The sequence below is a fragment of the Ursus maritimus genome, unplaced genomic scaffold (genome assembly GCF_017311325.1).
Source record: "Ursus maritimus isolate PB19 unplaced genomic scaffold, ASM1731132v1 scaffold_8, whole genome shotgun sequence".
In the NCBI taxonomy this organism is placed as follows: Eukaryota; Metazoa; Chordata; class Mammalia; order Carnivora; family Ursidae; genus Ursus; species Ursus maritimus.
The window spans coordinates 66420103-66436453 of NW_024426996.1; the positions used below are offsets into that span (position 1 = coordinate 66420103).

The 16351-nt window shown below is 40.6% G+C and overlaps 1 protein-coding gene across 4 annotated transcripts in view; it reads left to right on the forward strand.

Annotated features, from left to right (window-relative positions):
- Positions 1–16351, forward strand: part of KCNIP4 (potassium voltage-gated channel interacting protein 4) — a 524684-nt gene that overhangs the window by 412386 nt on the left and 95947 nt on the right. For 3 of the 4 annotated variants that reach the window (XM_008685842.1, XM_040625201.1, XM_040625202.1), the window contains exon 2: positions 4682–4806. In XM_008685842.1, coding sequence (XP_008684064.1) covers positions 4682–4806 — 125 coding nt within the window. Of the gene's footprint in view, positions 1–4653; positions 4807–16351 lie in introns of those variants that run through there. The other variant, XM_008685843.1, reaches the window with a different exon arrangement.

The window sequence follows — 16351 nt, forward strand, 5'->3', positions numbered from 1 at the left end:
ATATATATATATATATATATATATACCAATATACATTATATATATACATAATAATATATAATATTTATATAACTGTTACCATCCCTTAAAATAGCATATTGACTGAGCTCATGATCTTTGGTGTTAAAAAACCAGGGATCACCCAGCTCTGTCCTTTCCTTGCAATGTGACCTTGAGTAGATTATTCAAGCTCTGTGAGTTCTAGTTATTCCTTGTAAAATAAGGGCAATAATAGGTCTCTGACAGCATTTTTGTCAGTATTAGAATGAGATAATACACAGCCAGACTTAGAGCCAAAGCTCTCTATACAGTGGTGATTTTTATTAATAATCTCAGCAGAATGCTTAAAAAATTGGACTTTAGAGTGCTAAAGACACCTGTGTGCCTCATTACTAACTAGCCATTTGACCTTGAACAACTTACTTAGACTTTCCAAACCTCCATTTTCTCTTCCCTAAAATGGGGATGAAAATCCTTCTCTTGAAGGGTGTTGTAAAGATTAAGTGATATGATGGGCTTGCATCTGTTCAGCCTTCACTGGACAAACTCTGTGAGCAGGAAGACTCGCTTTAATGACTGTTATGTGTCATTTGAATATAGGTGGGTGTATCTACTTACTAGGGCTACCATAACAAAATGCCACTGACTAGATGGCTTGAACAAAAAATTTATTTTCTCACAGTTCTGGAAGCCCAAAATCGAGATGTCTGCAGTTGGTTTCTCCTGACACCTCTCCCATTGGCTTGCGATGGCTGCCTTCTTGCTGTGGTTACACATGGCCTTTTCTCTCCGTGTGTGTATCCCTGGTATCTCTCTCTCTCTTCTTATAAAGACACCAGTTATATTGGATTAGGGTCCCTATGACCTCATTTAACGTTAATTAACTCCTCAAAAGTTGTATCTCCACATACAGCCATACTGGAGGTTACACCCGCAACATACACATTTTAAGGTGTTAAATTCCACCCATAATGGTGCCAGAAGTCAGACTGTAGGAGATCCACTGGACCCAGTGGATCTTGTCAACTTTTCTGAGACATTTGACGGTAGAGAAAAGGAGAGGAGATAAATATGTTATTTTTATCATTCTTATTTCTGTTGGTGTTGAGAGAGAATGTGACAAAGTAGAAAGAACATAAGGTTTGGCATGAGAGACTTGGGTGTGAATCCTGGCTCTATCTTTCTCCTGTGTGACATCTGGTCACTCATGTCTTCACCTCTACAAGACCGAGTATCACATGTGTAAAAAAAAAAAAAAAAAAAAAAAAAGAACAAGTATACCTCATCGTGGAGTTACCGTGAGGACTAGAATTACATCAGTAGAGCACCTAGCTTATCTCCTGGCGTACAACAAGGGCTCAATAAATGTTAAACGCTGTATTAAAATTCCCCCAAGGGGCACCTGGGTGGCTCAGTTGGTTAAGTGTCTGCCTTCAGCTCAGGCCATGATCTAAATAAATTAAATAAATAAAAATCGTTAAAATAAAATAAAATAAAATAAAATAAAATAAAATAAAATAAAATAAAATAAAATCCCCCTAAATGCATGCCCCTAAAATGTGGCTGAGTCAACTCGCGAATTTCAGGTCCCGTGCAGAATCATACTGCTCTCTCCAGAGTTTGCCTTCAGGAATCAGTCTTGATTGGGTTAGGTGGTGTTGCTTTTTTTAATGTCTGCTGGTGATTGCTGATGATTTCAGGTTTTTAGAGCCTGTCAGCCTCTTAGAAATAGAAACAGCCCTTTGGCAGGTAGGAGTCATTAGAAGTAAGGTACTAGTCAGCTGGGAAAACAAGAGTCCACAGACAGATGCTTCAAGTGTGATGCTTTGAATATTGCGTGTGATGCTCATTCTATCACACACTTAATTCAATTACACTGACCCTCTGGCTCTGGGTCTTTTTTCTCCGTCTCAGCCTCAGCAAGTCTGTGACAGCTGGAAGAAGAAAGTGTGTTGGTGGTGTGGTTCAGATTGCTGTGTGGTTACAGAGGCCAAGGAGGGAATGTGCTGTTTTGTTTCTTTCCAGTGGAAGGGTCACTGGGTCTAGAGAAGGTTGTGCTATGATTGAAAGACTACTCAGAAAATCTGATTAAAATTTCCTCTGCTTTTGCTTTTGCTGTGTTTCTCTGAATAAGGCATGGAGAACACAGCGATTCCGAAGAAGGCATTTAAGGTCTACCAGTGGTCCACAAACCTCAGTTTGAGCAATAATTTTCTAGAGGGCTGCTAAGATTCAAGGGGCTCCAAGAGAATGGAAACTTCAGTAACAACATCATTTGTTTACTGATTCATCCATTTATTCATTCATTCATACACCAAATAATTCTTGAGTGACAATGGGGTACCAGACTCTGTTAGGTCCAGAGGATATACATATCTGCAAGACATTGCTCATGTCATCAAGGAACTCACAATGGAGAAGGGAGGCATGAACAGATCATAATGTTATGTTTTGCATGCTTCATGGGAGATAGGTAGGATGTGAGAACTCTGTCCAGGGAGCTACCAGTTCTGCATGGTGGAGCAAACTAGAAAGGCTTCAGAGAGGAGGCAATAATATTTAAATTAGATCATAAGAGATATATACATTTCAACAGGTGGAAAGAAGAAAGAGAAACATTTTAAGCTGAGGGAATTATACTGTAATCGACTCAAAAGAAGGTTAGATGAAGGTATTTTTCAGAAAAGCAGCGTCTTTCTAGCTGGCATTATCTATTTACATCAGGTCTGTTCCAGGGCATTTATTTCTGCATTGGCAACTACAATAACAACAGCGTCTTAGGGAGCACCTCCCCTCTAACCTCAGGATCTAATGAGTAGAAGCAACCCATTCTGCTCAAATGTTCCAGTGAATGAAGGAGAAAATTGAAGGAGCCCCATCTGGGCTTTTTTGATTTTCCCCATAAAGCCCAACCTGAGGTCAATTTGTGAGTGCCTCACTGCCGTTTCCCCAGCTACCCGTAGGCCTCTACACATCCTTCAGGTGCGTATCTCGCTTACTTTCGCATCAATTTTATGCTTGTCAGCTCGAGTTTATTCTTGGCCTTCCCATCTTCTCATGTCCCTTCTATTATTCTTATCCATCCATCACTATCCTGAAGCTTTTCCATCTCACTGTTCCAAAATAAACTATTATAATATGAAAAGTACAAAACAAATGTCTGCTTTTATCCCCTTTTCCTCATTTTGACAAACATAACCATTCCAAGTACCTGTTTCACTGCTATTATTGGTCTTTTGTAAACTTGGGGGCAGCCCATTAGGACACCCCAGGATTAGGGTTCTGCAGAAACTTCTTTATCCCTGCTCTATGAGAGCTCTGGCCCATTACTGCACCTAGTGAGACAGGACAAGAAGTAGGTACAGGTATTAGTGAAAGGCAGCATTGAGTACCAGAATGATGTGATTTTGGCAATGATTGACTGTATTTCCAACTGACTCATGAGACTGGAATTGAAACGCCCTGGGTGCAGAGTTGATGAGAAAAAGCTCTTCTCCTTAGCCTCACTTATCTGAGTTGGAAATCCGTAGCTAGGAGGAAGGAACATAATGGAGGTTAGCAAGCCATGGCTTCAGGGCTGGGCCTGGATGCTTCTCTTCCTGGTGAGTTCTTAGCCAAGGTATGGATTGGACAATGGCAAGAATTTCTTGGGCCTCCATTGGTCCCCATTGCAAAAAAGATGAAATTAATCAAGGATGCTATATTTTGAGACCTGAGCACCCAGATCCTAATATTTCCAACACCTCCCAAATAGAGTCCTACAGGATCTGAGGGCAAATATGTAGAGGTTACCAGATGTGACTTGTGGGGAGAAAGGGTTCTTTGGACAAATACCATTTGGGGTCAATTGGGTTAAACAAAGTTAAACAGAAATGTTTGTTGCAGATCCCCTGGAAACCTTTAATTTCTACAGTTTTGGTCCCAGACTATGTTAGCGTTTACAGCATTTCCCAAATTTATATGGGAAATATTTATATATTCAAATTCTTTAAATTCTTTTTACATAGAGCATCTTTCAGAAATTATACTGAAGTACAATTCACAAAAGAAAGTACAATGTTTTAGAATTTATCTGTGCTATAGACTCCCTTGGCTTCAGAGTAGGGTCTAGCCAGAAGTGCCCCCAGGCCCAGTCCATCCAGAGTGCATCCGGGAAGACTGGGTTTATGAGAGCTGATAAATCAGTCAAATCAGCAGCTGATAATTCACTTCAGCACCTGACCCGGCTGCTTTATTTGTAGCCCCAGGCCAAACATTTGATTTCAGTGGAATCCTCAGAGAGTATTAACAGAGTCCTACCTCCTAGTTGTGTGATACATAGGGTCATACTGATCGTCATTAAATGAAATTCCATTTTTCTAACCTGGACTTGGTACATATATACCAAGTCCAGGTTTAAGGTTATTCGTGATTTTGTGCACTCTTCAAACTGTATTATAAAAACACTAAGATTGTAATATCTAATGATTAGAATTTGTGGGGGGAAAAGATTATGTGGAATTGTCTAGGCTTAGTTATTTAACTCTGGGAAATGCAAAGACTCCTTTAGGCAGTAGGAGAATACTTCCTCTGGAAAAATCACAGATATCCAGTAAACGTTTCGTTGTTTTCCTGTGTCGTTGTGTATAAGCACTGGTGACCTGTGACTGTTCTTCAGCCTCTTTTTGGTTCTCCTCCACAGACAGCGTGGAAGATGAACTGGAGATGGCCACCGTCCGGCATCGGCCTGAGGCTCTGGAACTTCTGGAAGCCCAGAGCAAATTTACCAAGAAGGAACTCCAGATTCTTTACAGAGGATTTAAGAATGTAAGAACTTTCTTTTTGACTTTACCTTCACACTGTTCTCAGCAGAGCATTGAGAAGTGAGAGGGAATGAGGGAAAACATACGGTTCTGTGAGGGCCCCATCATATGCACATTTCACACAGATCTTTCCTAGATGTGAACACTGTCGATATCCACTAGACTTTGAGTCACTTTGGCACACCAACGTTCATACAATGTGGGTGGACATTAAACAAGGATAAGTAGAGAAAGGCATACTCAACTCGGTTCTTGGTATGTTTTGTTTGTTTGGTTGGTTGGTTTTGGGCTGTAATGACATCATTTCAATAAGTTTCAATTCTCTTTTTATTATTGAACTATAGTCTCATGTTTGACTTGAATCTTGACTATAGATTAAGGCCCATCAAGGAACGCCATTCCTAGTATTGGAGAAGAGTTACTCTAAGTTTCTTAAAAACATGCTACCAATGACTCTAGACCACAAGCGTCTGTAGGTGGTCTTTGCATCTTGTTCTTTGTGGTCCAGGTGCACCTATGATTCTCCTTCCTGAGGGAATCATCTTCAAAAGGAGTGATAGTTCATGCGTACCAGAGGGTGAGGGTGAGAGACAATGAGTGGCCCAAACAATTGATCAGGGACACACTCTTGTCCGGTACTTGGTATGTGTTTAGTATTAAACTAGATTCTGTAGGTTATTCAAAAGCCAGAGAAGATATTCAAGGAGCTTCTGTTCCATGTAGGGAGAGAAGACTTGTCATGAATTTATTTGAAAGCAATTCATCCCTGGATCTCCTGGCTGGCTCAGTCAGTAGAGCATGTGACTCAATCTCAGGGTTGTGAGCTCAAGCCCCACATTGGGCATGGAGCTTGCTTAAAAAAAAAAAAAAAAAAAAGACATTTCATCCTTAAAAGTATCAAATGATTGCGTATCAAATGGCATACATAGGCCAACATGTATCATGTTCTTACACATATATAAACCATACTAGCTACACTGCAGGTGGCCCTTGAAATCCAAATTAAATTGCATTGATCCCTCCTGAAGTCCTCCCCTTAACAGCCCCATTCCATGATCTGTCGACTCTATAGTGTCCAAAGAGTTCTGCTAATTCCAGCCTCTTCTGACCATCTCAATTGCTACCCCAGTGCAACCTCATGCAGACCAAATGAGAAACTCTGCCTCCTCCATGGGTATCCTCACAAAAGTTTACTCAGAGAATGTGTAACACTAGTTGACTTTTCAGAATATATTTGTAGAGTTCCATCGTGCATATTGCACACAACCTTCCACTATCTCTCTGACTCCACGGTGTCTCTCTCCACCCCATTTCTGCTCTTACCACTCTCCTTGCCCAGGCTTTCTAAATTTTTCTCTCCCCATTACTACTCTGAAAGCTGGTTCTCTGCTAACACCCAGGCTTTTGTGGAGGTAGACTAGGTGGGAAGAGGGGAGATGTCATGGAGAGAGGCGCTTGCTCCACACGGAGAGGACTCTCATTTAAAGGAGTCTTGATGTGCAATCTATCAAGATGACACGTGTAAAATAAACATGCATGAAGAGAAGGGGGCTTTGGAAATGCGGCTAGAGAATTATTAGTCATGTCTATGCTGCAGAGTGTGCAGAAAGAGCAAACACTTACCAAAAAAACAGCTGGAATGACCACTGGCAGCAGCAATCAGATACAAAATGGTTGTCAAGTAAAGGAGAATTTCATCCAATCTCTCAGCATCCCTGCTACGTTATCACTCCACTGCCGTGACTGAAGTTCTCTCCATTTGGGGTCAGGCTGCCTTTCGTACCATTTGTTGCAAATTGAAGTCATGATTACTGCCATCGTTAACCTCCAGAGGCAGCATCTCTGCAGGTTGGTCTTGTCCAAGTGGCACTTCACAGAAATTGCCCAGGCTCTGACGTCTGCATTCGATTATTTTTGTCTTTTATTTTCCTTCACTTTTATTGCTCTTTTATTTTTGTCTTTGCTTACTTGTCTTCTTTTCTTCCTCTTCTCCTCTCCTTCTTTTCCAGGCCCCTCTCTTTCCCCTTTTCTTACCCTTCTGATTCCTGTGCTAATTCTTCTTCCTGTGCTCTCTCCCTCCTTTTTACCTCCTTTGTCTCTTCTCCATGTCGATTCTTGTCTCTTTTCTTTCATTTCTCCCCCTTTCCTTTCTCTTTTTCTCTTCTCTCTGCATCAGTTTTTCTGTCCCCCCCCCATCCTGCACCATGAGACAAATGTCCATCAGACTCGAATGTGCCCAAAGCATATTCACATCCTCCTTACCAGAAAATAGTCCACATTTTACTCAGAAAATATTAATTGATGTCTCTGATAAGTCAAAGACAACTGTTCTTTTCATTTGGGGTTGTTTTTCCCTAGTCAAATGTATGACTCTAGTAAATATACCCTGAATTATATCAAGAGAGGCATGAAAGTAGGGCAGTGGCACCCATGTTTAACAGGATGGCAGCAATCTGAACCAGCTTAGCCTCAGAGAAAGCAAACCAACTACTCTTGGTTTCCTGAACACCAATTATCTCAAGCTCTTAAGATCAAAAAATCATTTCCATGGAACCAATTGGGTTATTTATTTTTAATGAAACCTTTTAAAACTCAATATATTTTTATTAATAGAATAAACTGATTACCAACATCTTAAGACAGTCGCACTGGGGGCACCTGGGTGGCTCAGTCATTGAGCATCGTCTACCTTCGGCTCAGGGCGTGATCTTGGAGTCCTGGGATCGAGCCCCGCATCAGGCTCCTCCGCTAGGAGCCTGCTTCTTCCTCTCCCACTCCCCCTGCTTGTGTTCCCTCTCTCACTGGCTGTCTCTCTCTCTGTCATATGAATAAATAAAATCTTTAAAAAAAAAAAAAAGCCAGTCACACTGATGTAAAGGAGGCTCACCATGGCAAATCACCCCTGTTTGTAAAGATTGCCAGAGCCCCCCAATTTTTCCCAGTACTGTATCCCTGGTAGCATTTCCTCATTTCCAAAGCAGATTATTAATAAAAATGGGGAATGGGAGAAAGGACCATATTAAGAAAAAATTTCTCAGCCTGTCACTCTGTTTCACCCACTGAGTCACCGCCACATTTTTATTTCTCTTACCACCTGCTGAACTGAGCCTCCAAAAGTAGGCAGCTGATAGAAATGGAGAATATAGCATGGTGTTTCTCCATTTTTATCGTGCCTTGGAATCAACTGAAGGCTTGCTAAAACCCAGATTGCTGGGCCCCAGCCTCAAAGATTATGATTTAGTAGGTCTGAGATTGGGGTGAAGAATTTGCACTTCTCATGATTTCCCAGGTGATGCTAATGCTGCTGGTCTGGCGAGCACAATTTAAGAATCACTGTGAAGATATCATAAGCTTTGGATCACTCTGACTCAGGTCCATGTCTTACTTATTCAGGCAGTTCTCTCTGAGTCAGTAGCCTGTGTCTCCTTATCTCTACAAATTGGGATAGTGATACCTACATTGCCTGAGTTTTGTTTTGTTTTGGCCGAGTTTTGCCAGTTTCTTCGTGAGACATTAAGAAACAGGAAGCTCAATAAAAAGCAGTTATAATAGTACATCTCCAAATAGTCAAACTCAGTTTCGTGTTCCATCAAAGTGACCAGTCACGGTTGGCCTATACTCCCCCACAGTGTTTTGGGTTATGATCTACATAACTAGGTATTAGAAAGGATGCTGAAGCCCACAAGGTAATCTCTACGTGTCAGCAGTGTCAAACTTAACTGCATGTCGCAATCATGCCAGGACCTTTAAAAATCACAAATAGGTTGGTACCATGCTTGGTGATTCTGATGTAATTGCTCTGGGAAGAAGCTTGAGCATCAGGATTTATAAAGCTCTCCAGGTAATTATAATGTGCAGCTAAGATTGACAACCAATGAACTAGATGCATAAAATCCTAGTCATGAGGTGCTTCTATCAAAAAAAGAATTGACCTAATTGTGATGAGTCCTATAGTCTTGAACACCAATGGTTAGACTGGCTATGTTGGAACCTTATGCGGTCTTTGGTGGGTTTCCACCCCTTGGGGAGATGTGTGTGTAGGTGGGTAACAGGTCTTACCTCTGATGATTCTGACTCAGTTAAACCTGAGGTGATGCTCAATAATTTTTTTCTAAACTTCTTAATTTAAAAAAAATCTCCTTTAATAGATAGGTAACAGAAAGGTTAGAGAAGTATCCATATACATGAGTCACAAATTTGATTTACTGCTCTCTTTCAAAATCAAGCATAAATTCAGTTCAATTTTAGGTGATCATGAATGGTCTTCTGGGGCATTAAGTTTTAATATGGCTATGCCTCTTTGACATTTACTTTCATTAGTTAATAATTTATAGCATATTCTTCCCATTGTTTAAGGCATGACGTGAAAGTTTCAAGAAGTTAGATCTATTTGCTTTGGACACCTGGTGCCTTCCTGTCCCAAATCCTTCCCTGCTTCTTTTTCTTTCACTACTTTGAATTATAATAGATCAAAGTAACCATTAGATTCAAATATATCTTTAAGGTATCACTCTAATGCTTGGTAATGCCCTTTTCCCCTAAAAATGCTAAGTATTAATATCCTTCCTACCTAAAAATGAAGGATGTCTGTATTGGTTTTTTAATTGTGTGTAATAAATTGTCACATATTTAGTGGCTTAAAAAACACTCATTCATCATGTCACAGTTTTGAGGGTCAGGAGTCCAGAAGCAACTTAACTGGGTCTTATGGATAGGGTCTCACAAAGCTGCAATCAAGGTGTTGATTAGGCTACACATCTTTCTGGATCCTGGGATCCTCTTCCCAACACACATGGTTGTTGACTGAATTCACGTCCCTGTGTTGTATTTCTGAGATCCCCACTCTCTTGCTGGCTGTCATTCTGGGGCCACTCATCTCCTGGAGGCCGCCTGTGTTTCCTTGCCCATGGCCTTCTCACAGAATCTCTCATAATGTGCAGCTCACTTCTTCAAAGTCAGCAAGGGAGAATCTCTCTAGTCTGCTAAGGCAGAGTCTTATATAGTGTAACATAGTCATGGGCATGACATCTCGTCCTACCACCATTGTATATTCTGGCACTCAAGGCAAGGAGATTAAAAAGAACAAGACTTACTGGGAGTCACCATAGGGTGTGTCCATCACAGCAGTGTTCCTAGGCAGACAGCAACCCCAGCAGCCAGCAGATGAAGCAGCTCCATTAAATCTGAAATCACATCTCAAGCATGCGTAATCCCCACCCTCAGTGTTGTACCTAAAATCCAGACCTTTCCTTGGAGATTTTGCCAATAGTGGCACCAAACTTTTCCTTGATTTCTGCAAGAGCTTTAATGTTGTGGCCAAAGGAATCAGCAGGAGATGAAAGTTTTTTTATGGGTTTTTTCCTACACCACTTAAAAAGTTTGAGAACTCACTGCATCTTTAAAAATAGGTGAGGGAAAGTGAGGATGAAATTATAGGGGTCTACATTTTTTACAAAGTACCTTTATCTAAAAAGCACTAAATCCCACTTAGGGTAGGGCGGAAGAGAGGAGGAGTTTAGCACATGCTTGAAAAAGAGCGGGATATGGTGTTTAGGATAGAGAAATAAGCTGCTAATTGCATAAGGCAATTGCTCTTTTATCATGAGCCCTTAGAGTTATTCTTGAGGCTTCACAGGCTGATTGTGTAACCTTCAGTAAATCACTTCATCCCTGGCAGCTTCTGTCTCCCTGTCAGCAAATTAGGGATTAAGATCTTCTCTTCCAATCATGAAGGGGGGTGGGTAATAATTGGTTTTGTTCTGCTCTTGAAAGACTCAGATAAAAGGTCTTCCTTAAGTGCAAAGTATTACTCATGTACTTTAAAATCAAGGTAAAAGAACAGAGTTAAATTGTTATTTTCCATGCCCTGGCAGAATTTTCTGTCAGACTTCCAGGAAGCAGGGCTTTCTGAGAAGTTTGTCTACAGGTCTCAGCAGATAAACATGGTTGCCTTTCTGACTTCCAAATACTGGCATGGGACAAGTGCTTTACTGGGTTCAAACCTTCCAACTGACATTTCCTACCTTGGGCAGATGGTTTAGCTTCTCTGGACATCAAATTCTCCTTCGAAGATTCAGACTATTAATGCTCACTCAAGTAAGAAGATGACGAAAAATATTTTACATAATTTCTTTCATTGAAAGTGCTCAGTAGACATTGGAGCTCTTCTGCTCTTTCTTACTCATTCTACTAAGTACAGAAGTAACTGAAATCACAGTGAACATTCTGGAATATCATCTTGAGGTATATTACCTTACACAAGAGTTAGTTAAATATAATCTGTGGCATTTGGATGCTTCAAATTTGTTTGTTTGTTTTTTTAAATTTTAAACTAATTAAGCATCATGGTAAATTTTTGAAATCATGTGGGGGACATAAATTAAAACACGTAAGTGTCTCATCTACAATCCACTCCCCATTCTGCCTCACTGGAGATAAGTATGCTTAACTTTCTTCTTTATTCTCCTAGGTATTTTTATGTGCATGTATTTATGTGTTTGCATAGGGATTCTTTTGACACAAATGGGTTTGATAATACAAGTATCCTACAGATTATTTTTACTTAACATTGAACAATCATGAATATTTTCTTTTCAAACAACCATTACACACATGTTGGTCAGGAGTTTCCTGTTGGGGACACATTGAGCCTGGCCTGGTAATTGGTCTAGTGGATTAGCACACCACTTCTCAGCCTCCTTTCTGACTGCTTGGGAATTCTCATAGGAGAGGCAGCAGTTTCTGCCCTGCCCTTCTACTCCACCCCGGTTCCAGAGAGGGATTTACTTTTTGAGGGCTACACCAGCCCTTCACCATACCAATACCCACAACTGCCCCTCTCCTCCCCCGCCCCCCCAAAAAAGAGAGAGAGGGAGAGAAATAAAAGTGGACTAAGGACCTTATTTCTGTTTAACCTATGAGATTCCTAAAGACCATGGCCTGACCCTGATTCATCTTGATATTCTCTACTCCTAATTCCAAACGTGTGGCCCATTGTACCACTCAGTATCTGGTTTTAGAATAAAAGTACTAAACCAAGATAACAGATAAAAGTCATCTTGCATCATCCATATAATGCCTAACTTTTAAAATAGCTTGTAAGTTCATTAAATGAAATATGTATGCAAGGGGCACCTGGGTTCCTCAGTTGGTTAAGCATCTACTTTCGGCTCAGGTTATGATCCCAAGGTCCTGGAATTGAGTCCCGCATCAGGCTCCCTGCTCAGCAGGAAGTTTGCTTCTCCCTCTACCCCTCCCCCCTGCTTGTGATCTCTCTCTCATGTTCTTTCTCTCAAATAAATAAAATCTTAAAAAAGAAAAGAAAAGAAAAAAAGAAAAGAAAAGAAAAGAAAAGAAAAGAAATACATATGCAGGATATTTAACTCTTGTTTGGCTCCTAAACCTGTCTTTTCTCAATAAATGTTGCCTTTCCATGTATCCAGTAGCCCAAAAATCAGATGTCTTTCTGGATCCTTCCCTTAGAACCTGCTGCATCTAATTAATCTCCAAGCTCAGTCCGTTTTCTAGTCTTTATATCGCTCCCATCTACCCCTTCCTTTTCCTCTACACTGCCCTTGCCTCTCTGTCATCTCTCATCTTCATTACCACAATGACCTCCCAAGCTCCTGAACTCCGGTGTAATCTTCCTTTGAACCTGTCTCCACAAAGCAGCTAAAGGTGTATTTCTTTTTTTTTTTTTTCACCTTAATACTTTTTTAGAAAAAAAATTTTATTATGTTATGTTATTCACCATACAGTACATCCTTAGTTTTTGATGTAATGTTCCATGATTCATTGTTTGCATATAATACCCAGTGCTCCATGCAATATGGGTATCCTTAATACCCATCACTGGCCTATCCCAATCCCCCACTCCCCTTCCCTCTGAAGCCCTCGGTTTGTTTCCTAGAATCCATAGTCTCTTGTGCTTCATTCTCCCCTCTGTTTATCCCCCCTTCATTCTTCCCTTCCTTCTCCTACTGATCTCCCTGCTATTTCTTATGTTCCATAAATGAGTGGAACAATATGATAATTGTCTTTCTCTGCTTGACTCATTTCACTTAGCATAATCCCCTCCAGTCCTGTCCATGTTGCTGCAAATGTTGGGTAATTGTTCTTTCTGATGGCTGAGTAATATTCCATTGTATATATGGACCACATCTTCTTTATCCATTCATCTGTTGAAGGGTATTTCTAAAGCACAAATAGAACCCTGTTGATTCCTACTTAAAACCAGTTAATGTCTGTCCATTGCCATTAGGAGACAGACTCAAGAGGCTTATGAACTCATCAACACAAATTTTTGAGTGTCTACTATAAGTCCAACCCCGAGTTAGATTCTCTCTGTACTACAGTGACCCATCTAGTGCTTGCTTACTTTTCCAGTCTCATATCTCACTATCTTTTATTAACTCTGCTTCTGCCATAAAGAACTGCCTGCAGTTGATGTGATTCCCTCTAAGGAGTCCTGATCTGCCCTTTTCTTCCTGCAGAGAATGCTATTCCCCATGAATCCCTTACCTTTCATGAGGCAAACTTCTATACCTTCTCCACATCTCAGCTTAGATTTTACTTCAACATAATTTTTTCCATCATTCATCTGTGAGTACTGAATACGAGCCCACCACTCAACTAGGTACTTAGGATGCATTGACTAGAATGTTGGGTAAGTTCCAGTGGGAGTTGAGGAGGGTAGGGTGGTGAAGGGGAGGGATGAGACTATCAAACAAACAATTAAGGAAATCTCTGGTGTGATGAGAACTGTGATGAAATATGTTATAGAAAGGCAGAACAGAGAGCTTCTCTGTGGTGGTTTAGGAAGAGTTCCCTGGGGAGATGGCACTTAATTGAATCTAGAATATCAAGAAGGACATAGCCATCTGAAGGACATTCCAGGCAGAGAGAACAACCATGAATCCTGAAGTAGGAGTGAGGCAAGAGTGTGTGGAACCTGGAATATTCATTTTATTTCTAAAGATATTGAGAAAGTACTGGTTTTAAAAGGTTCAGATATAATATATGGTGATGATTTTTAATGACTCTGTGAGGCTGCTGTAAGAAGAATGGAGTGTAGGGAACCAAAGTAAAACGGGGAGACCCTTGAGAAAGAAGTTTCAGGAGAGTAGGGAAAGAAGTGTTGCTTAGACCAGGATGATGGCAAAATATGGTATGTGGTGGAGGCTGAGCTGACTGGCCATTTTGATGGTTTGGATTGAAAAAATGAGAGGAATTGAGGACTCAAAGTTAACTCAAAGCTAACTTTGAAAGGCTTATATGTAGAAAAACTTTGACACCTGTAGGTTCGGAAACCCTCCTAAAGTGCTCCCCATCATTGCACTGATTTAAGGACCCCTTCCCTATTCTATAAGCTCTCTGAGGACAGATACTGTATTTTTTTTACCATGATATCATTAACTCTTCAGACCATGCCTTGCACATAACATAGAATCAATGTTTGTGAATGAGTGACCCCAATCAAAAAATGCAGGGAGTCAAGCTAGATAAAATTTTTATCTTCTCTCACTTTCTTTTTAGTTCCTTTCACATCTACCTAATAATATTGAAGAGCTATCGATTTGCTCTTGGGAAAAAAAATCTAATGATAAGGAAAGTGAAAGAGCATGACTTTTCTTGTAAAAGAATGACAAAAATAGCTTGACACATTTGCTGAGTTTATCAAGTGCTCCTCAAAAATGTTAAGGGCAGTCTCATATGGTAACGAAAAAATACTTCTGTTTCTATTGCAGGTGTGTTCATAGTTTTCATCCCATACTCATGCCTTATAACGCTTAACAAATATGCTGTCCAGTGAATAATAGGATCTCGGTAGCTCAAGAACCCCCTCTCATCTCAGCAACATATTTCAAAAAGTAAAAGAGATTGGGTGGTGGCATCTAGCGATTCCCATATGGGTTAGAGTAGGTTCACTGCTGTAACACACAGCCTAGTATTTCAGGGGCTTAATGCAACAGAGGTTTGTTTCTTCCTCATCTCCCATTAGGCCGATCATTAAAAGATGGGTTCAGGTTGGGGCTCTGCTTCCCCTGTTTGTTAAGGTTATTCCTTCCATCTGTTGATTCCACTATGGCCTGCACCCTCCCCTGGGCCAACTGTGTCTGCTCCTTGGTCAAGAAAAAAAGAGAGAGAGCAAAGAATACATGGGGCATATTGGGCATGTGCTGGAGTGTCAGACATTCCTTCTGCCCATATTCTACTGGTCAAAACTCAGTTATGTGGCTCCATTTGACTGTAAGAGAGACTAAGAAACACATATTTCAAAAGAAAGTAAAATTAAATTTCCTTCAAATTAAAGAATAGCATGAGAGAAAGTTATGTCAGAGATTCCCAAGATACCCCCAAGTTCAATCATTTGCCAGGAGGACTCACAAGATTCGGTATATAATCATATTCAATGCTACCATCTGTTATAACAAAAGGATACAAAACAAAATCAACAAAGGGAAAAGGTGCATGGAATAATGCTTGGAGAAAACCAGATGCAAACTCCCAAGATTGCTTTCCTAGTGGAGTCACACAGAATGTGTTCTTCTTCCTCAGCCATCAGTTGTGAAAACATAGGTGAAATGCTGTCTACCAAGGAAAGTCATCAGGAACTCAGTCCCCAGGGCTTTTACTGGGGCTGGTCGTATAGGCACCCTCTGTCTAGCATGTGCCTAAATTCTAGACCTCCGGAAGCAAGACAGGTGTTCAGCATAAACCATATTGTTTGCATAAACAATTTAGGTACAGTGAGCCATTCTTATCAGGGAATGGTGGAAACCATCCCAAACCCCACTCTCCCAGATTCCAGCTCTTAAAGAATGAATTGTATTCCTCTAAAACATATGTTATAGCCCTAACCCCCGATGTGACTGTATTTGGTGATAGGTCCTTTAAACAGGTAATTAAAGTTAAATGAGGTCATGAAGATGAGGCCCTAGTCCCATAGGACTGGAGTTCTTAGAAGAAGAGGAAGAGACACCAAGGAGGCAAGGCACAGAGCTAAGGCCCCATGAAGACACAGTGAGAAGGAAGTCAGCTGCAAACCAAAGAAGAGAAGCCTCAGAAAAAGCCAACTCTGTGAGCACCTTGATCTTGGACTGCCAGCCTCCAGACCTGTCATAAAATAAATTCCTGTTGTTTAAACCACCTGTCTGTGGTATTTTGTGATAGTGTCCCTAGCAGAATAGTAGAGCAGTTAAGGGCCAACCTTGCAAGTAGACCTTTCTAAATGCAACAGCCTCAGTCCTGCAATGATAACTCATTTCTATACAAAAGTGCATACATTTCGGGGTAAATATGATAATGTGATTGGATACCAGTTCTGGCTACCATTGGGCAAGATGCTTGGTCTCTCTGGGCTTCACTTATCTAATCTGCAAAATTAGAGAAATAGCATTTCAGATACTTTGCAAAGATAACGAATGTAAGGCACAGAGCATAGAAACTATCTTATGATAACACTCAAAATGTAGCAATCATTATTCCTATGATCATTATCATCAACACCATTGTCATCACGCTGTTCCTCTGAATCGTGCTGTAATCTA